Genomic DNA, 23,433 nt, shown 5'->3' on the forward strand with positions numbered 1-23,433 from the left:
AATGGAGACTAATCCAAGCGCATGCGTAGCCAGGACACTCATTCTGCACACTGAACGACCTCGAGGACCCTTGCACAATGGTAAGGATGACAAAATTTATGTCACACAGTCCTTGTCTTAGTGGACTTGAAAACCATGAACTGCATTTTAAATCTTTACAGAGGCAGGTTTAAAGGATGTAGTGTAACTAAATCTAGCAGCAAGTTGCTGACTGCTAATAACTGAACACCCCCTACTTCACCCTACCTTCCAAAATTAGTAGCAAAAGCAGCATGGCTTGCTAAAAACATGAAAGGATCAGGGATTGGTTTTCTCCATTCTGGTGGTGCAACATGATAATCTTCTCTGGGAGAACCTGTGCACAGATTTTCTTGTTTTATATTCGGAATCTTTTTTTTTTTTTGCAAAGACATTAGATCCTGATTTTGACTTTCTAACTAATCTGAGTTTTTTTTTGGCCATTTTAGCAACCAATCAGATTGTACTTTACTCATGGCTATTAAAGAGGTTCTGGACTTTCCTCCAAAAGAAAATGTACAGAGCTTCTGGTCTTTCCTCCAAAAGAAAATGTACAAGTCATATCATCCGCACTTATATGAAACTTATTTTAAGGTAACAAATGTTATGTTAAATTATTACAAACATGAATTTCATTGAAGATGTGAATTTCTGCTACCCACTTTATTATTATTAAACATACTGCTTATAACTATAAGTTCACTTCAGTTTGTTTTTTTTATATCTTCTATTGACAATAAACATTTATCTAAAGTATTTTACCTTAAGAGAAACCCAATAAACTCCTGCAGGTCATCCCTGCTGTCTAACAAAGTATGAAATGCCAAATGTCATTTTTAAGCTAGGTATAACTCTTAATAACATGCCCCAAATGTGCTGAGAAGGTACAGATAAGTATGAAATCAGTTCTGTTCTCATCATTAGGAAGTGTTTGTCAGCTGGATGCTACTGGGAGGGATTATAGTGTGTTTGTGTGCTCTTAGAGCTGCAGTTCCCCTGAAACGTGCACTGCATGTGGATAGATGCAGTTTGCGTGCAGAGATTTGAATCAATGCTTTTCTATCTTAATGGCAGAGTGAAGTTTGAATTTTATATTTGGTTGGTATTTTATGAGTGTCTGAGTTAAAACATATTTGGCCCACTGCAGCACTTTGCTTCTAACGGCAACAGTTTTAAATATCTGAGCAGTTTCACTCACTCAGATAAGGTATAATGCATAATGTAGTAGTAGTAACCCTCCCACACCTGGATGTTGATGGATATTTGATCTTTTAGCTATCAGACAATATTTATGAGGAGAAAAACATATACATAGATTCTGTGAGAATTTTCACATAGTTTTTAATTTTGTGCCAATGCCTTTTGATAAATCTCAATGTAATTTAACCCTGAAATAATATGAAAGAACACTTTACTGTAGGAAAAGGCAACAACATTAAAGATCAAGCTGAGACACAATTCTCAGCACAGTGACAGCATTAACATCAGTCTGATATATAGTTTTATTATGGTTGACATATAAATTTAACCTATTTGTCCTGTTATCTTGTATATCTTGAAACTCTGCTTAGTTGTGTTTTTCTTTTTCAAAATCAGTTCTATGAAACTTTTGCTTACAATAATATCACTTAAATAGTGTTCTGTACGATCAAGTAGGCTGCGAATTGCTTGAAGAATTTACAGTCTGACTTGGAGAAATCATGTACATTTTAATCACACTTGTAGCCTTTTTTTTTAAAGACTTCAAAACCGATGCCAAGATGAAGCATATCTGACCTTCATCACTTGAATCACACTATAACATAGTAAGGAAATTGTCTCTTCACAGCCAGTGGAGACTAAAAAAGAAAGAAAAACTGTTTTGCAGCAGTAGCAGTCCTGAAAGCATATGTGTATGTGACCAATGTATTAATACAAACTTGGAAAAAATATGTGTGAACCTTTGCTGAGCTATTGTCTCTGGTTCTGGGTTGTTGAAATAGCTTGTCTCACCGGCATACTAAAGACAGAGATTGTAGTACAAATTTGAAATGGCGATAGACTATGTACATGAAATGCATACAATAAATACGTTAAAAAATTTAATGATTTGCTGATTACAATAAGTAGTCAGACATTTAAAAACACTTAATGGAACATCTTGTAACTAAAAACTTTACATCTACTGGTGAAATAAGTAACATGACTGGGAATAAAAAGAGCATTTAATAGCTTTTCAAGAGGTAAAAAAATGAAGTTTTCACTATTCAATAACCATAGATAAAGCATTTTTTTTCTTTGAAAAGAAAGAATTGGGGAAATTTGCCATCTACATTGTACAAGTAAAGAATAATGCCTGACGAGGTGGCAATTATCATAAATTAATGGATGGCGCAGAGGCATGAACCATCCGACGCAAAGGACAATCATGCAAACCCCAGATTCCTTTTTGTAAGTAGATAACCCCCCAGATAACCCCAGATACTATTTATCCCTACAGCGTAATTAAGTTTAAAAGTCCTCAGTTCATACAACAATAACTATCTTCAAAACCAATCATTCAAAATATAAAAACATTCAACAACAAATAAGCAAAAGCTTCAGTGCAGCAGTAGTGTGAAATTTATTCATTATCTGTACTGCTTTGTCCATTACGTGTCGCAGGTAAGCTGGAGTCTCCCAAGTGAGAGGCAGGGTACACCCTGGACAGGTCACCAGTCCATCGCAGCAACTCTGGACTTCTTGAGCCAGTTTCAATATGTCCATGCACACATGACTCAAATAATGGGTCCTTAAGAGGCTGGTGCAGACCTTGACAACAAGCTATTGGAGAACAATTTAACTTGAACCAGGTGTGTTGCAGCAGGGACGCAGTGAAAACCTGCAGGACACGGGCTCAAGAGGTCTGTGGTTGGTGATCCCAGATTTAGAGTGACCAATTAACCTAACATGCATATCTTAACCTGGCGAGAACCCATGAGAACATGCAAACTCCACACAGAAAGAGTACTGTCCCCCAGGTTTAAACCTCTCCCTCATCATATATTTTGTGCTGTCTTACTGAATCTTTCACCTTAAGATTAGATGTCTTACAGTTCCTCTCTGAATCTTGTCATCTACCAAAACTTAGTCTCACCCCTGTCAGGAAAAAGTGGTCAGACCTGAGGCAGCAGTGACTGGCAGAGAGAGGCAGACTGGTGCTAAAGATGTGAACTCTGGTGTGACGGCCTATAGGGAAACTGCAGGCTAATCAGTCACAGAGAGATCTCATTAGGTTTGTCAACCTGGTGTAGTGGGACAGGTGTCCTGTTCTTCACAATAAGCCTGAAAGCTCAAAAACAAGCTTAAGATTTTCACTCTATTTTCTTCCTTTCCCCCACTTAGACTGAAGTCTTGTTGCCTCTAATCCTTCTCATCCCACTCAGCACCTCCTTCAGACTGTTTTGTTGCAATTTGTCTTCAATTCTTCCTGTGTGTTGTCTTTAATTCTTCTTCCCAGCACCCACAAAACAACTTAACTTTCTCTGTGTATCCACCCTTCTTCTTCCTTGAGAAGGGATTTAATTGTTTTTGTTTCCCAGGGCTTGCTTTAAGTGAAGCAGAGAAAACAGCAAACTATTCAAAGAACAGAAGAGTCCACATGGAAATGGACATGTTATGCAGCTTCATTATCCTCTCTTTGTGCTCCACAGACCATGTTTCAGTCTATCAGCTCAAAAGAGTTTGGTAGAGCTTCCATAAACCTCTGGGATCACACTCTTACAGTTTCTATAATAATGGTGTGTGCGCGGGGGAAGTCCTGCTAGCTCCTGCAAAGACATACTGAAATATGTTCCATTTTAAAGGACCTGAAGAAAAGGTACAGGTATTACAGCCTGGCAAGTAAGTTGTAATTTGCCATGAAAGGTAACTGCACTGTCTCTGGTTGGGGATGATTAAAGCATGAGCAAAGAGCTGTCCTCAATCTTCAGCTAGGAAATGTCTGATTTGAAGTCTGAGCAGTAGTTGGTTGTCAAGAATCTCATGATGATTGTCTGAGCAGTTTGAGCAAGAGTCAGAACACTTGCAATATCATCTGTGGTCGTGGAAAACGGAGCTTGACAAAGGAAAGGTCAGTCTTGTTGAAATTGTTTGGAAAAGGTTGAGAAACTCACCTAACCTTACACCAGGTGATGGAAGAGAGTTGCAGTGTATTGCTAGTGGGGTTGCACGAGTGTGAGACGAAAGATAACTCCATACTAGTGTGTAAATTACTGAGTAATAATAAGGTACACAGAAACTGTAAGTATTGTTAAATTTATGAGGGACTACTAATAAATAACTAATCAGTGCGCCACTTGGGAATTTGATGTACCTAACAGTACACTAAAAAAGTAACTAATAAACAGTAATTCTGTAATCAGCAAGTTATGAAAATCTAACTGACCATCAACTAATCGCAAGTCTCCTAAAAAACCCTGGTTACAAGTTAATCAGTATGCACTGGTTAGTTTGTCATTTGCTCCTATTTTCTTAGAAAATAGGATCTTGAAAAATCTTCAAAGAATTTATATCAGTGTTCAATCCATCTTTAACCTGAAAAGGTCAAACCCTCTTTGCTGGCACCTGACTCAAAGCCAGTTGCCCACCCTCTGTTTTAATGTATATAAATCTTAATTAGTAATGTATGACAAATTTTATGCATTACATTGAATTTTGTAACTCTAAGTAATTGTGGGGTCTGCGATGGAATGGCGACCTGCTCAGGGTGCACCCTGTCTCTCACCTGCTAATTGCTGAGGTAGGCTCCAGCTTCCCTGTGACCCTGAATTGGACAAAGCAGTATAGGAAATGGATGGATGGAAGTAATTGTGGTTTGGCATTACCTCCTTTTCTTTGAAAATGATAGTACAGCAATTGCTGACAGAAATTAAAATGAAGAAGAATTAAAGTAGCTTATCTAAGCATTTAGAGAATTTGTATATTATACTTAACATGCCTGCAACACAGATGCATCTAGGCTATGTTTGTCTTTTAAACTTTGCATTGGTCACAAACCCACTAACTCCTGCTAACTTCACTTTATTGATTTGTCCCTTGAAAGGATAATTTGGTTTGCAGCAGACATACATGTCATCAGTCATATCAGGTAAAACATAAAACATAAGAAGAAATAAAACATATACAATATAAGCTATGAGCAGCTAATTAACTGATGTGCCACATACTTGGTCTAAAACCATATTTTTAAAAGAAGTGCATAATAAAATATGTTACCTCTTCCTCTTCATAGCGTTCAGAGCCCGGGTAGAGAGAGGCGCAAAAGAAAAACTTGGATCTTTAGTAGCTGGGGGAACAGACAGGAGTAGACCAGAGAGAAATAGCTTGTATTTGTGTTTCAGAGGATGCGTTTTGTCCATAAAAATTGGCTTTACTTTCTTAGTCATCTGAGCAGCTAAGTGCTGCAACTTCAACCATTGTGATAATGTGAGATTGAGACTGATCCCTCAGTAGTTCAGCAACACTTTACCAAAACACTTTTCTTGACTTCTGGTTAAGTGTTGTCAAAAACATTTATTGGTAGAGCTGCAAAAATATCTAAAATAGGTTATTTTTACAACACAATCATGATGACATTTTACAGGTTGCCATGGTTACATGTAAATACAACATGTTACAGCAAAACGTAGAAGTTTGGTTGCCTCATAGCTACGGTATCATTTCATTAGGATGAGAAATGAGAAGTACTTGGTTGGATTAGAAAAAGAACATGATTAGTCTGACTGTCAGCACTATGGATAACATCATAATGAAACAGTTATAGCCCAGTTAGTTGGCTTTAGGCTGAGGAGAAGAAAAGTCTCCCCAGTAAACATGCTAATCCTGGCTGTAATGCATGGACCCCTCAGAGACAAGAGCAGGTTAACAGATCTTTATTGGAAAGAACACAGATAAAGGATCTTACTGGAGCTGATAAAGACAGAGCAGACGTGGGACACCAAGGAGCCTGGAAGGAAGAGGGAGAGCGTCCATATGGTGTGTAGGTTATGTCCGACAAGGAATGACTGTGGCTCTGATGTATATAAGGACTGACAGGTGAAAGGGAAACAGGTGTGGCTGATCTGGGACAGGTGTGAGCAATCAGGGAGTGATCACTGAGGAAAGGCAGGAAAGGCTTGGGCAGACCAGGAGAGGGCGTAACACTGGCAAAGGGAAATTATTTAATGTGCATGATTTAATTGTAGATTATGCTCGAAAAACATGGAAAAACAATATGAACAACTTCACTGTTAGCCACATTGTATCAGTGGAAACTGGAGCAGACAGAAAATAAGTTTATGGCTGATTTGGAATAATGTGTCTTGTCTTTATACTTTTTTTTTTTTTGACAAATTTAAACTTTCTTAGATGCTAACTTGCCTCTCAGCTTTTTTGTTGAGCAAAATGTGTTATCACTAATCATTGAATATGCCACACATTTATCGTGGGCTTGTAATCGTTCATTACCGCTACAACTTAAGGTCAGATTTTATAGGTTATTCTTGTAAAATTGTGACTTTGGACATTGACAGAGAGCTTATGAATCTATCTACTGTGTGATCCTATTAAGGAGCAGAAGCACAGGTTGCTTGGTCTTCATCCAAGAAAAGCATATCTTCTTTGTCTGCACCATCAAATGATCCAACCCCTCTAAAGGGTCATAGCTTGTGGCGTTCTGTCACCTCCAATGCTTTCTTGCCTTTTTGTATTGTCTCTGCATGGCTAATGACTCTCCCCTTTGCACCAAGAGCTCTGGCTACAAGAGGGGGTTCACCATTTTAATTTTTTTTCTGGAAAAGTTTTTCACACAGATTTCTCATGCACCTGTATATGTGCAGATACATTTGTATCATAAAGCTTTTTCTGTTTCCCTCTGTCTGGCTATCATAAAAAGCAAAACCCAAAGAATTTAGCATTTCTGATTTATAGCAATCAGATACAGCACAGGCATTAAAATGAACTGCATTTCAAAAATGGAAATATGTGTTTCTGAGTGTTTTGATAAAATCATGTGGCACCATAAATAATCACGAGTATAAACACACACACACACACATACACACAATCTTTGCATTTCTCTTGACTGACAGCCTCTGCATTCACAGATGGTAAATATGATAACCTGTTCAGTTGCTTTGTGTTCCCACCTGTTATAGAGATCATTTTAGAATCCAATGAAGGAAAAATATATGGAGGCTTAGGTATTCATGCTGTGAGAATTGATTAGAGAAGGTGGTGCAGACTTTATAAGAGGTTGCATCCACTTCTCTCTTATATATTTCCTCTCTTTCATTTTTCTTCCCTAGAAATGAGTAGGCAGGGAAATTTTATTTCCTGACTTTAGCTATGTGTACATTTGTAGCATGCCAACATAAAAATTATGCTAAGGGAAAGTAAAATAATAGTGAAAAGAAGAAATTAAAAACCCCCTCTTCACATTCAACTGGTAGATGCTCCACATACATTAAGTCAGTGTTAATCAGGTATTCACTGTTTCAGCTGCCTAAAAAGATCTTACAGGAAACAGATAAAATGTGCAAGGCTTTTTGCACCAGAGACTTTTGGACCCCAGGAAGAATAGCAGCAGCAATAAGCTGTAGCTAATGGAGATCCACAATAACAAACAATAAACAGGTCCATCTGGCACTCTGCTCATTCATGTTTTGAAAATTCATGACTTTGATCACAGATCATGACCTACTAAATGAAAGGAAAGCAGAATTTGCTGCCAAAAAGATACACAAAAAGAAAATCTTCGTTGTGGGTGGCTGAGTTTATGAAGGAGAGGCATGGAAATGTGTGCCTGAGTAAACAACTGATTTATTCATACGGTATGGCCTACAGTTCTGCTCCAAAAAGGGTGTTAGTTTGCTTTTTACGTTTACAGCATTATGCAGTAATATAGAATCGCCTTGCAATCCAAATATGATAATTATATACTGTAAATGATATTGTAGCCCAGTGGAACTAAGTGGTCCACCTGAGGGTACACTGAGACCCGTTTACAATGTACCTTCAAATTGCCTTGAAAGTGGATTCCATCAGAATTCAGAAGAAATAAAATAAACCCATTTAAAATCTATCAAGGTTTTTGTGTTACCTTCATCTACAGTGGTTGTATTTCAACCTCAAACTACAAGAAAAATAGTAATATTTAAACTTACTTGCTTTTACATTGCTGTATAATCCTCAATGATAACAATCTAGCATTCAATAAAAAGCATGGTAACCTATAGATAATATATGTTTCTATTCATTTACATCCATGTTGTCAGTAGACTATATAGCATTAATGTTCATCCTTTTACATAATTTAACAGTGATGGTAATTGTGTGTTTTTATTCAAAGGCAGACTTGCACAGATTATGCTAATAACATGTTCCCACAGATGTTAAATTTAAATGTGTTTTTACTTCAAAGTCAATTACATGTTACTTCTTGGACTTTATAATTTCTCTGTTTCACACACTGTTTGTCTTTCTCATCCAGTATCTCTATCTATCCTATCTTTCCTAGAGTGCTTGGGTGAGCCTGTGTTTGTGTGGCTGTGTGAGAGTGTCCAGCATTGTTTTGGGTTTTTCTCTCCTGATGATCGCCTCTCATCCTCTGCAGAACAGGCTTAATTACAGTGTGGCTCTCTGTGCTCTGCTTGGTGCTGATTAAAAAGGACACTGACACTCCATAGGGAAAGCACGATTGGGAGTTTGTTCACTTTCATGCACACTCTGCTTATCGCTGTCTGACCAGCTCCATTACCATGGCTTTGAGGCCCAGTTTGTAATTGCCTCTCTTTATTACCGTGCCTACATGTCAGGCCACGGAACAGGGACCCGCCACAGCAAAAGAGTATGTGTGGGAAGCCGTAAATGCTCGCAAAAAAAAACACACATACACAAAGTGTTAATGCAAATACTAAGACTAAAGCCCTGCACAAAATAAAGCATTTTAAAAGTGAGTTACTGTCACGCTGAGAACAATTGACCTAATAAAATAGCAGCCATTGAATGTTCACATATGAAAGGCCTGACTTAGGCTGATATGGTTTACAAACTTAAGGTTTTATACTTTATCCTTGTCTGTAATGACAAGGTTCTGTTTTTATGTTTGGGCTTGTCATCCAAATAAAATCCTACTTTTTAAACATGGTTTGCCAGTTTTAACAAATACCTGTAGTCTATTAATATTTAAACAATATAAAGCATACTAACTATACTTTAAGTTGTAGCATGATCCATAAATATTTCAACAACATTTCAGACGGTAAATCACTCAGCATGTGAATAAATCATAGACTTACCAAATGAATTCAATATTTATTAAAGGTAAAGGGGTTTGTTTGTGTAAATTGGTGTGTTTTGTCAGTGTTTTACCTGTAACAGCAGAAGTCAGCTGTCAGTTTGGAGATTCAGAGACTAATTCTGATTGATGAGCCACGTCAAAAGCTGTGCAAAGTGATTTCATGAGAAGAACAAATTTATGTGAAAAGCTGAAACCTAAAAAACCTAACATAAGAGTTATATTATGCATCAGATAGTTATTGACCATGTCACTACATTCTCGCAATCTGCCGAACACCCCTGTTGCACTTCGATCCAAAGGCCATTGTAAGCTGCCCTAGTTGTTACTGTCTGATGCAGAAGCAATGTGGTTTACAAAAGAATACTTTTTAATTTTCGGGATTTGAGTTTTTTTTATTCTTTCTTCTTCTTCTTCTTATTCAGATGAGTTTAAAAAAAATTCTCACAACCCACATCAGCATAGCTTTTAGCTTTAGCACCTTCTTTAGGAAACCTTCTGATTCTCTAAAATGAGAGCACTCTGTCAGATAATACTACAGCTCTCTACTGCAGGTAAGACACATATTGCTCATAAGTATTTCATACAACTCAAAAAGTTTAACAAAATAAAGAAAGAAATATACTAATGTGGAAATTCCTCATTAATTAATCGGTGGGAAATATATTTGCAAAGTTCCAGATGTCTTTTGTGTCTTTTATTATACTGCAGCAGGACATCAGATTCAACACAGAGCAAGAGTTTACAGAGGTTATTACAATTTATTCATTCCTCAAAGAGCTTTTCTTACTCTGCCAAGGCCTTGGCACACACCTTTCTCAGCCAATCCCTGCAGGTGTAGACTACATAGGCAGTGTATGCATTAAAAAACTGTTTGCAACAGTTTAAACAAAACTCTCACCTCAATAAGACTACAGATTGAGTTGGACTTCAGCTTAAACTAACCTTCACCTGGAGTCGACTGGGTTCTCCAGAGTCTTCACAAACACATGATATGAATGCTGTATCATTGCTTTCATATTAGGATATATGTATATGAAAATGATCAGAATGTCCATTTCCTAAGCAATGCCTAAATATGCTGACCTAGCAGATATAACACTCTGAACTTTCATCCCTTTCAGTCTGATGGTGGATGCAATTTACTGTCAAATTTGTTAAATAACAGCTGAAAGATCAGCATTTGATGAATTTTTGATTGCTCTATGTCAAATAATTTATGCTGACTAATCATTGCACAGTCATGAACAACTGTGTCACCATGCTAACATTAGTAGCGCAGACTGTAAGATTCAGCTACAATTTTTAGCCTACAATGCTATTATTTTAATGTTTAGCAGGTTTTATATGTTACTACTATTTGTACTATATAACAGTTTAAGGGGGCTGGATTTTTTTTTATTTTTTTATTTTTTTTAATGGTCCTCCCCTTTTTTTTTAGTTATACAGTGGGAATAATATCTCAAAAAGATTTACCTCTAACGCTTATATGAAGATTAAATAAGAGACTTTTTGCAATACAATAGATGCTGTGTGGTGCTGACACAGCATCTAAAAAATGTGAGACATGCGTAAAACAGGCAGATGTCAGCTGTGTCACATGGCTTTGTAAAACATCCTTCACCAGATGGCAAAGCTCCGTGATCAAGACCGTGAATATATATTGAAGTCAGCACATTTACATTTTTTCTTTGCACTTTGTATGTCTACTTGCTGTGCTTTATATAGACTGCCATTAAAACTGAAGCACACATGGATGGCAATGAGTTTCTTATCTTTGTAGATGTAGAGTGCAATAAAACAGCTTTAAAACCCCTCTAGTTGTTAATAAATCTGTCACACATACAAATTAACTCTGTTGTGCTCAGTACTTGTACTGTTAAAATGCTATATTTCTGGTGTTTAATCACAATTTGTGCGAGTGCTGCACAAATATATTGTAAATAATGTATCTTCTCTTCTCATTTCACAGACTTCATGAACATGAAAGGAGATTCAAACCTTCTCTGTCTGCCTATGAATTCCAACGTCTCCTTTATAACTTGACAGCTCTGAAAATCAGCAATGCTGGAGGGCACAACTGTAAGTGTGCATTGTTTCAAATTTAGATTTTATTATGGCTTTTATTTTAAGGATGCTTTTCTTGCTTATCTTTAATCTTCATTATATCATTGTCTGGGTGAATACTCCATTCTGATTGGCTGTAGGGTGTCAATTAAAAAGTGAAAATGGACACATATAAAAGAAGTTCCGGTCAAATAGCCTTATTGTTGTAAATTATTGCACTGACTAAACGCAAGTTGGTAACGATGGCAACAGAAACTCAGACGGCTGACTGGGGACATGCCAGATCATGTCTGTGACGGCCATTTAACAAATGCAGACTAGAGGTTCTGTTCTCTAAAAAAAAAGCACAGGCAAGTTAGCAAGTACAGTATGTAATCAAATGTAGTTTAAGACACTTTCGCTTTCCAATCTATTTACCTCGTTCCTCATGAACATGTCTATGTATATAACCCGGTTTCAGCTCCTGTCTGCCCAATTTTGATGATTTTTGGGACATTTTCTTCTCTATCAGTGCTGCTCAGTGAATCCAAGGAAGCAGCAATCTTTCTTTTCTGTTTACCAGAAGCTGGCCTCTGATTGATGTCGAGCAATCATGAAACAGCTGTACCACCACTTTCGAAGTAAAATGTTGTCATGCTGAGTAGTAGCTAGTGCTGATTTATGTCTGTGATCACGAGACTAGTGCGGGATAATCAGCTCCGAACTTTCGGAGTTAAGCTAAAGGCGAACCGGTCTTTTTGTTCGAGGAAGAATTGTGTGGTCCTCAGACTGTGGAGCGAGATGAAACAATGAAAGGGTTGACCTTACGCCCTATATCGTTTAGACAGTACAATAATTTACAACAATAAGGTTGTTTGACCAGAACTTCTTTTATACGTCTCCATTATCACATTTTAATGGACACCCTACAGCCAATCAAAATCGAGTATTCACCCAGACCATGGTATAATTTATGATAATGGACACCTTGTCAGGGATTATCCCTTACTTATCTCATTTTTATATGTTCGTCTGTAATGATAATTGAGAAACAGATCCTATGCATTTTAGTTTTGCATGTATTCTGTCATACCTTAAGACACTGTTGTATACACGCAAAAAGTCGTGAAAAAGAGAGTACACCCTTTTGAAATAATAAGGTTTTACATTTCAGGGCTTTTTAAAAATAATCTGGTCCTTAACTCTTAAAATTAAATAAATGCAACCTAGAAAAAATAATGCATGACATATCAAACTCAATCTTTATTTATTCAACAAGCAGTGGAAGCAGTGTGTACTTCATCCTTACTGCTATCCTTAGGAATTATCGTAAGTAATATCCAGGTGGTGCTAATCAGATTTCATCAAATATCTTGGAAGTATTTTAAAGCCATTTCCAACCAGTTTGGTGTTCATCATTCTGCCATTCTGCAGTGAGAAAGATTATCTACAAGCAGAAAACATTTGACAATTGTCAATCTTCGAAAATTTAAGCATCCCAAAAAATCTACTCCAACATCACACATTTCAACAGAGAAACTGCAAAAACAAATAAATAAAAAAATAAAAAGACTTGTATCTCAGACTCAACAGTCCTTAGTTTGAATGTTTAATGTTAACTTTGTGACAGTACAATTAAAAATAGACTGAAGAGCACAGTTTGTCTGGAATGGCTGCAAGAAGGAAACGTCTTTTCCCTAAAAAAAAAATCTGGCAACAAGAGCTTAGGTTTGCATAGTTTCGTCTGAGCAAGCTGCAAGATTCCTGGAACAATATTCTGTTGATAAATAAGGTCAAAGAAGACATGACTGGAGAAACAAAGAAAACCTCATATCAGCACAAACACCTCATATCAGCTGTCAGAGGCAGTGGTGAAGGCTTGTTGGTGTTTTTGAGCCACAGCATCAGGGCATATCACAGTTATTCAGCTCTTTGTGAACTTCACTAAAAATAATATAATAATAATCATAAAATGTCATTTATTTCTAGACACACAAAAGAGGAGACCAAGCTGCCAGATTATTAGCAACAGAATAAGAAATAGATTCATTAGACAATACCAAAGGCCTGTCAAAGAGATGTGTGTCTAGTGCAGATTCCTAAAGAGTTTTATTGGAAATGGCTCCAATGGAAATAGCCTGATCCCCCTTTGCCACAAACTGTGGTCTGAGGATAGTTAGAATGGCACTAACTGTAAAATTCAGTGATCAGGAGGGCACATACAAGGTCATTAAGTCTTCCATTGTGTCCTTTCTCCCTGCCAAGGCATGTAAGTCTTTGAAGGTGAGCCGTAAGATTTTGAAATCTATACAAACCTAACAGGAAGTCAGTGAAGGGAAGCAAATACAGGGGTGATGTGCTCATACGTTTTTGTACTGGTAATAAGTCTTGTTGCAGCATTTTGATTAATTGGAGGCGACAGAGGGAGCCCTGACTGATACCTTAGTACAATAAATTACAATACTCAATGCAATAATAGACCAAAGCATGAGTAATTTTTATTTAAGTCAGTATTTGAAAGAAATTACCTGATTTTACCTTACCTTTTACGCTTACCCGCGACCCGTAATGGACCAAGCGGTACAGAGAATGAATACCTGATTTTAGCAATTGTCTTAAACTGGAAATAAGAAGACTGACTAAATTTTAACAAGAGCATCACAACTAAGGTAAAAATCCTATATAACTTCTTGTTTTTTTACCAGTTAGGGTGATATTGTCTGGAAGATTGTTGAGACTAGAAACAGCAGAATTGGCATGACTAGATGAGGATTGTTGAGGCTATCTGTCCAACAGATAAAGCTTGGCTAAATCTCAAATTATCAAACTGGACAATGATCCCAAAGATATTAGCTAATCTACAACATGATGGTTCAAAAAGAAAAACCCAGATGTTAGGAGAGCTGTGGATAAACAAATGCCCACAAAGCTCTATGATCTGGAGCAAGTTTTTAAAGAAGAGTGGGTCTAAATTCATCCTCAATGATGCATGCAACTGTTATTGTTGTATCAAAAAATTATTACTTCAAATTATTGCTGCTAAAACTGTTCTACAAGCTATTATATCATGGGGTGTACTTAGCTTTCCACATTGCCCTTTTGCACAAATGACACAAAGTAAAGTCAGCTGTTATAGTTCATATGAAGTTGTATCTACATTATTTCCAGAACTTGTACACTTTGGGGCTGAGTTATGACGAGGGCAAAACTGCTGCGCTATTTAACATTTGCTGCGCAGTTTTGCTCTGGTTATGTTTCTACGATTAGCGCCTGATCTATTAAGACTGCTCCTGTTATCATTTGCGGAGCAAACAGCAGTATTTAAATAAGGATTTAGCGGCGCTGTTTGCTCTGTCATGTAAGGTTCTGGAGAGCAAGGAAACCGCAAACGCAAAATTAACTTTTATCCAATAGAAGTTGAGACAAATAAAGGAGACAAATAAAAATATTGCGGAAGTCGAGGAAAAAAATCTAAATGTCACCAGAAATGCTGCAATATAGTTTCATATTCAAGTTCAATTTATTTATAAGGCACACTAACAACAACCTTTAGGAACCAAGGTATTGTACATATAAAAACATGCAAGGAACAAATAAGAAATAATAAAGGTTTAAAAGCTATAAAGAAATAATAATAATAATAATAATAATAATAATAATAATAATAATAATAAAAGACAGGCATGATAAAGTCTTTAAACTTATCCAGCAATTCTAATATTGCAACGCTGGATCGTCTCCACAATCCTCTTCTCTGGCATTCTAAATATATTAATATAATAGAAAAAAATGCATTATCTTAGTCGCCTTTCATGGTGTCTGTGCCTCCTCCTTAAAATTATTACTGCAGCCATTGCGCGTATACTGTTGTGCCAATTAGCACCTGCTTTTCAGAAACGCTATTTTTAGAGCAAACATAAACACCGCAAACTATTTGCGGGCTACATGAATCCCACTGCTGCGCAAACCAGATTTATTTGCATAGTCTCCTCCCACTAATGTGCACTTTCTGGCCGGAACGCCCATAATGCATATGCAGTAGCTTCAGAAACGCAAAGTGGAGAGCGGCGCAGTTTTGCCAGGATAACTGACGCAGTTCCATGTTTGCGGCTTTGATAGATAAGCTTGGGCCGATTTTAGCGGAGCAAAGCCGTCTGCACCTGTTTTAGTACACGCAAAGCGTTAATAGATCAGGGCCTTTGTTTGTTAAGGTTACTTGCTATGCCTTTCTGTTCAGAGTAGTTCAATTATTCCATATCTGCACAAAGTAATGCATTTATTCCAAATTGTTTGCAATTGTTCCTGTCTTGTTTTTCATCACATATTTTCTTCTTTTCTTCTTTTCTTCTCTAGTCTTGCGTACAAGCAGGATCTGAGAAACACGAGGACAGATTATAGCACTGAAAAGACAGAACAGCTGGTCGAAATTGCCAGCTTTCTCACACATACTTGCATCATTTTAATTAGTTGCACAGTGCAGACGCTGTGACACCTCTTGTGTTGTTGCAGAAACACTGGCACAGACGTTTTTTTGCAGACACAAACAAAGCCACGGTCATGCATATTCCATCAAACTATTGTCTTCATCCACCCACCCACATGAACACGCTACTAAAGTCATGTGCATCTACAGCACATTACAGAGGAAAAACTCACTTAATGGGTTGTGTTAGGTCTCCAACTCATTCTCAAACAGTTAGAAGTGTCATATTGTTTCAGGTGGTGCAGCAAACTTTATCCTAAAAAATCCTTTTGCTATTGTCCCTTTAAGTTTTACTTTTTTTCTTTAAAATTCTCTTTCAACCACAGTTTATTGTTGTTTTTAGGCTGTAAAGGTAGGTTTTGAGAGCAGTCACTTTCATTTTCTTAGCCATTTAGATTGAGTCTTGAACTTAGTGCATGACCATACTGCCTTTATGAGAAATCAATGGTTTAATAGTTTAATGTACAGGCACCTTAACAGTCTGCTGAGCTGCAGTAATCCATTTATACTGAGTGAAATTTCGACTGGTGTGACAAGGTTTCTTGGAAAAAAAGAATTGATGGAGAGAACTTGCACAGCGTGGCTTCAATTGAAATGCTTTTAATAAAGGAAATACAGAATTTAGTTTCTAAAGACTTCAAAATGCACATATATCCACTTGAATGAGCTACAAAAAACATCAGGAGTAAGTGGATAGTAGGAGGTGGAGGTCAAGGCACATCATAAAGAGGGAGGACAGGCTTGCGTACTTATGCTTCAGAGGTGCAAATGAAGTGAATTTAATCATTCAAGGAATGACAGGATCGTGACGTGTTGGAAATCAAGGTTTATTCTCTCTTTTTGTTCTTCTTTCTCACCTTTTACTGTGTTTTCCACTTAGATCATTATACCTCATTTACACTTGTTACCCTTCTATCTATAGCTAGTAGCTAATCGTGTCTTTAGTATAAGTAGATGAGCACAAAAGGACCCAAAGTCAGTTTTGACTGCAGCTCAGAGACTACAGGGTAAAGATATTTGGTTCAGGATGGCTCACCCCCATCACTATTCATGAGAGGAGTGAGGGATATTGAAACCCCACAGGAACTGTATGTTTGACACACCTCCACAGGGTCTCCCATCTTCTTTTTTCCCTGCATCTTGCTCTGCTGTTTTTCTTTATCCATTTGTTATATCAAAGAGTCCCTGGGTAATTGGTGTATGTGTGTGGTCACATACAGGTAAATGTGTGGGTTCAAGTGAGCATTAAATTTGACATTTAAGAGGATGAGGGTGGAGGAATCTGCAATTGTCTGGATATGTGTGCATGGGTGTGTATTCATCAAACTTGTTAACAAAAGCCAAAACCTTTAATGAGACAGGGAGGGAGGGATTGCTCTGTAATAAATGCAAACAGCTGCCTGCCAAGCTACAAAGTGCCACAGAAATACGCAGGTACCCAAAAACCTTTAATGGGTTCTAAAATGATTTTTTTTTTAAAAATGTCTTAAATGACCTTAAGTGTCAGTTTTATGATTTAAATTATCCTATCTTCCTCCTCCTCCTTCCTCCCCAGACACATCACAGCTTGCAGCAGTTACCCTCACCTCAGCTTCCATCTCTTCCAGTCCAGCTAGTCCTCCTGCTTTATGGGTGGAATCTTGCTCCTGTCCTTTGGGCTTCGAAGGACAGTTTTGTGAGCGGTGTGCCCCAGGATTTACTCGGGAAAACCCTCTCAGAGGTCTTCTTTCAACTTGCGTGCCATGCAACTGCCACCAGCATGGACCATGTCATCCAGAGACAGGTAACTAGTGACATGTTTATAACTGTTTTAAATACAGACTTTATCGATGTAAAAATGTGACCACTGCAATGTCATCAAGGTTTGGAGAAGAGGGTGTCATTGAATAATAACCTGATTCCACATAAATATGTCTGTTTAGACCCTGATAGCTTCTTAATTGTTTGATTATTTTTGAAGGATGAGCAGGAAACAGATCCTACACAGCAATAAAACTGTAGCTGTGTTACAGTTTTTTGAAAAACAAAGGCAACGTTTCTGAAATTTTGACAAAGTGCAGTTGCGATTCGCAGGTGTTTCCATTGAATGGTGTTTTGCTCATTAACTGTTATTCTTGTAAAATCTCGTCCCATGAAACTCTACTTTGAGAAGGAAGGGGATTTGTAATTCTTTGTAAAACTCTGCATTTTGCTGTTGTTTGCACTCAAGGATGGCAGTTAAATAGTATTCTTTAATTTTTTGTAAAAAGATTTCCGTGTTATCCTGCGTCTACTCATACCGCACCGTCTTTACTTGAAATGAACTGGTCCCGTGATCCTCTACGTCACGTCCAGGGATGTGTAAATGCTAAAAAAGTGATTCCATTACCATGAGGAAAACCACCTTATGAGAGTGTAAAAACCTTTTGCTGATATTTGAGAGGTTTTTCAAAATGTGGGTGTTTCCATTACAATTTTTTATGCGATATTTAGGTTTTGCGCAATTCTAGGGGTAATAGAAATGCACTTACTGAGAGCATATTGGAAAAAAAATTTAATTTGTAATTAATGTAGTATTTACCCTTTCGAATAAACACATGCAATGTCACTAGCTGTGGTAGGGAACTAGTTCAAAGATTTTGAGGCCCCAGTTAAGGAAACATCTCCATGTTAATCTATAAAGGTTTCTGCATCACATATATTTTTCAGGAGATCCATGATTTTCTTATACAGTCACCATACAATTAGACATTTCTAATATTAACTTAAATAAAGGAAATGAAGAATCTTGCTTCCAGATAAATGAATTATACTTTATGGAAACAGAAAAAGTTACCAGTTATTTTCTAGGGATTCTGTCCTTGTTTCAAGTTTGTGAAAATTACTGGTCAATATGCAAAATAGTGGAACTTTAGCACATCGCCATGTGCAGTATTACACTGTGTGCACTGTAATACCCAATATAAAACACTTATTTTAACTTGGAGGTTTATACAAAAACTGTGCAACTTTTGAGGAGTGAGGTCAATCTGATGGAGAACATTGTAGTTAAGGAGTGGATTTGTATTTTAAGGCTCTTCGTCTCTGGCTTCATATCGCAGGTCTGGTGGCTACAGCCATCTTTTCTATAGTCTTAAATATTCAAATGAGAAATCTGATAAATGTGAGGAAAACATAATTACTGTGTTACCACTTCACTGACAACTAATCAACAACATTTCTGTTTCAGTGATTCCAGCTAAAGTAGAAAAGCTTAAAAAAACCTGAAATATTAAATTCATAAATCAAGTGCAGATCATTTTTTATTTAAAAGCAAACTCCATCAATTTCCCAATACACTGTCAGTAGTTATGAGGTAGGCTTCAAGGCCTGTCAGAGCAGCTGAATAATGTCCTCTGAGCATGTTGGTTAGGTTAGGTTTAATGTTTTATCTTCATATCCCTTCCCAACATGTACCAAAAAGCATGCGTTGCAAAGATAGGGTGTGACGTTTGGAGTGACCTATATATGTAGATTTTTTTAACAAGATGATCAGCTGATCTGATACATAAACCAGCTAAAACATAAAAATCACCAACAGTTAAAATGGCTAAGATCAATCATTTTGTTCAAACAGGATGTTCTGCTAGGAAGCTCACGCCTGGCTTTGATATATGTAGGCTATCACCCATCTTTATGTTGTTAAGGACCAAGCACACCTCCATGATAATTTTATTTGGCATGTGTGCCAAATGTGTTCTGTGGCTCAGACTAGTCATTTTGTCTTTTTTAATCGCCTACCACTCATGTTAAATAAAGTACCTTATGTCCTGATATGATTCTAGGGTCTTTTTGGGACCTCCAACTGTTGTTCATCACCCTCATATAATAATCTTAAGCAGTAAGAAGAAGAATATTTAGTTTATTTTAATTTCATGATACAAGGGCTAAATGATTTAACATGGGTCCAATGAATAGAGTATATTGTGCTGATCCCTGCAATATGATTGTGTTTACTGCATAATACACCACATAAATGAATACATATGTTTTCAGGAACATAAAGCCTACTTGAGACATGTGGAAAACAGAATAAAATATATGTACCACATCCATCCATACACTTTTGTAGTATATTATCCACATTTCCTGCCAATGAATTCTGTAACTTAACATTCCTAACTTGACAGTTCAGTTCAGTTTTGCAGGATGCAGTTTCAGTTGGATAATATTGTCTGTGTTAGCTGTTTTTATTTTCAGCCTTTGACACTCAGGTCGGCGGCTCGACAGGAGCAGGACAGGCTTAGCTGCTCTAGCTACTAATTATCTTCAGTATTATCTGTACTACGTACCACTGTTTTATGTATTTATTGCTCTTCTTGTTTTTTCTTCTTTCTTTTGTCTCTGCCAGACAGATAACTTGTCTTCATTTTGATAAACCTGCTCTCATTTGTTTCTTTGCATAAGACACCGGTTGCTGCCAGAGGTAGGGATGGGGCCCCTTTGGGGAGTTCTGCACCAGCCAACCACTGTCATTGCAAACTGGTCAGCCACCAGCCCCAGGGCCTAAGCACTGCAAGCAGCATTGCTGTGTATAAAAAAAAAGAAAAGCAAAGAAAAAATGGCTGTGACTTTTTTTTGTTCATTTTGTTCTGTTAAATACATTTGATTTGATCATGAACGTCACAACTTTACTGTCCATACCTTGACTGGTAAAGATGGCCTACACTATGAAGCATGTGGCTTTAAGGTCATAGATGATTGTTGTGCATTATAAGAAGTATAGTTTTCGGTATATTTTGGGGTGTGGTTCATATAAGGAACTAGAAGTTAAGATATGCTAGCCTACTCCATTAACTGCTTAATTTTACATTATATCGCTGAAGGGGTCTTTTGAAAGGAAATGTGAACCAGAACTGGCATTTTTGTAGCATGAACTCTTCTGTCCTTTAAATTGCCATGCAATATACCTAGAGCTTGATAAAAAAAAAAAACACTTTTACAGATTGATAGAAAAGTTCACCCTTTCATCAAGCTGATTACTGACCACTTTTGTTGCTGGCTTTGGTGAAACTGTGCCTGCTGTTTAATAGAACAGCTGAGACCAGTGTTATGAGATGAAGCCATTCTAAAATGAGCATTACACAAGATGAGGGATCGTCAAAAGTTGTTGAGACAATATTTTCTGTCACTGTGCCTCTGAGAGAGCACAGTGAACAGAAAGAGATGCAGGCTGTTTGACTGAAGTATTTTTCTACGGCTTTCTAGAGCTGACAGTCAGTCTTCATCACTTCAAGGGAACGCAGCTCAGTCATCCCTTAGGTGCATTGGCAAGCTATCACTCAAAGTGTGACCTGGATGGCTGTACTAATACACCAACAATCTGATTTGAAAACTAATCTCTCTAGCAGCAATAGAATTTTATGTAACTGAGATATTTATGTGGTAACAACTGTAATATTCTCTCGGATCCACACACCAAATGCAATGTCCCGTAAATGATAGAAGTAAAACAACATCTGCTGTGTAAACAAGTCAACTTCCGTGCAGTTATTTATATGTGTGTCTCAGAGTGTGTCCTATATGCACTGCTTCCTTTTCTCCCTGAGTCTTTTCCACATTATCAGACTCTCACAGCTTTCAACAACTCTCTCCATCTCACTTGAGCAGACAACTAGCCCATCTGAGGTCCCACCCTCCATCTTTTATCTTTCCTCAATCTCCTATTTTCTTTTGTAGCCATCTCCCCTCCTACCCTCCAACTTAAAGTCTCAGAGATCTGACCCAGTTAAGGGATTCCTATGGCTTCGGCTGAGAGTGCATGTCAACTTTGTGTTTGGTTTTATATGGCTGCGGTTTTGTGTGTCTGAGGTCCGGAAGCAAGTCTGGTATCACTGCCTGCCTGCCTCTCCCCTAATTAGACATGTTAACTGCCTCTTGGCTGACGATGTCTAATTTGCTTACAGATTTCCCATGTCTCTAATGTCTCTCCTAAATCTGGATGTCTCCCTCTCCTTCAAACACACTTGTTTTCTCTGCCTCTTGTCATTCACCAGACTCCCTGTAGTCTACCTCTTGCTGATTTCTGCCTCTTTCTTGCTGCACCTGCTCTCCCCAGTCACCTTGACTTTGTTTTTTGAGTCCTTGACTCCCTTTTTTGCAGAGTTCTCATGAGTTTCCACAGGCCGTATGTCAGCCTATCTTTCTATAAAACGTGTATTACCTTGGTACAACAGCTTTTCTCATCTTTTCTCCATTGATTTGGCTTGTTTTTGTAATAGTCTTGTTGTCGTAGAAGTTTTTGTGCTTTTATCTGAAGTGAGTAGCATAAATAGTGTCTGACATGATGAAGAAACTCACAGTCTTTTCATTGGATTTGTTTCCATGGTGCAAAACATGCAGTTTCAAAACAGTTCCACAAAAATGTAAAGCTATTAAAATAAGATGGTGCTTAAGTTATGTATCTAAGCATAAATTTGAAAAGGCATAAATTATTTAAACATTTATAGAAATATGCCTTTGTATAAATGTGTTATATTTGACATAATTTGACATTCATGCCAGAAAACCTGTTAAAATTCAGTACAAAACACAGAGACTGGCATAATAACAAAATGTGCGAGTCATAATTGTACAATCTGAAAGTCAAAACAGTTGGTCTGAATGATCAAGACATAAATCAGGTTAACAGAGCCATATCCAGGAGAAATCTGGACAGGCAGCAAGTGGCACACAGATCTGTGCAGCCAGTACGCTGAACTGTGGATCACTGTAGATACGAGACTGGTTTTAGCATCTTACTCAGGCCAGAGCTTGTTTATTGTGAGCTTCATCCTCAATACTTAACAAACTTATCAAACAAATACATTGTTTTATGTGCTCATTTCTCACAAATAATGAAACCAAAAGACTTCACAGATAAAATAAGTAAAGAAAAAAACAAGCAAAAAGAAAACCTGTAGCCATTTCTCAACCTGCTACATGAACGATCAGCAGTGGCTCAGCCATGTGCATTTTCTATTTTGAAAAACATCTCATTCAGTAATTGAGCCAATGCTGAGAAAAATCTCTTATAGTTGTTGGCCTTCATGGGAAACATAAAAAAAACGCAAAAAAGGATAATTTTCATGTTCTTCTAGTTCATGTACTGTATTTAGCCCATTGTACTGAGCAGCTGGTAATCTAAGCCATAAGGATTTCCTAACCTTAATTATAAGCTCAAGGAAACAGCAACAGAATATATCTCAGAGTTACTTGAAGATGTAATTGAAAAGCAACAACAAATTTGTTTTTATTTTACTGGAATTGTATTTTACTGTGTTATACTGACACTGAGATAGTTTCACTTCCAGTGGCATGAAAAAAAAAACGACATGTATGTGGACATGAATGAATATTTTAAGGGCTGGTGACAGTTTCACATTTTGCCATGTGACTGGGTTGAATTGTCAGAACACTTTTCTTTCATACAAGAATATGAAAACTGACACAGCACAGCTACAGCAATAAAACCACTGGTAGGTAAAATAAGTTATACTGCTCATGTTATTATAAGTCAGTATCATCCAATGTGGTCATAAGTGAGCATTATGAGGACATTTTTTTTCTGAGTATTTATTCACCTTCCCTTGTC

At 37.3% G+C, this 23,433-nt stretch overlaps 1 protein-coding gene across 1 annotated transcript in view; it reads left to right on the plus strand.

Annotated features, from left to right (window-relative positions):
* Positions 1 to 23,433, plus strand: part of lamc3 (laminin, gamma 3) — a 135,264-nt gene that overhangs the window by 81,423 nt on the left and 30,408 nt on the right. Inside the window, exons 11-12 of the mRNA XM_041970435.1 lie at positions 11,286 to 11,395; positions 17,398 to 17,625. Of these exons, the coding sequence (XP_041826369.1) occupies positions 11,286 to 11,395; positions 17,398 to 17,625 (338 nt within the window). The remainder of the gene's footprint in view (positions 1 to 11,285; positions 11,396 to 17,397; positions 17,626 to 23,433) is intronic.

This window comes from Melanotaenia boesemani, chromosome 19 (genome assembly GCF_017639745.1).
Source record: "Melanotaenia boesemani isolate fMelBoe1 chromosome 19, fMelBoe1.pri, whole genome shotgun sequence".
Taxonomy (NCBI): Eukaryota; Metazoa; Chordata; class Actinopteri; order Atheriniformes; family Melanotaeniidae; genus Melanotaenia; species Melanotaenia boesemani.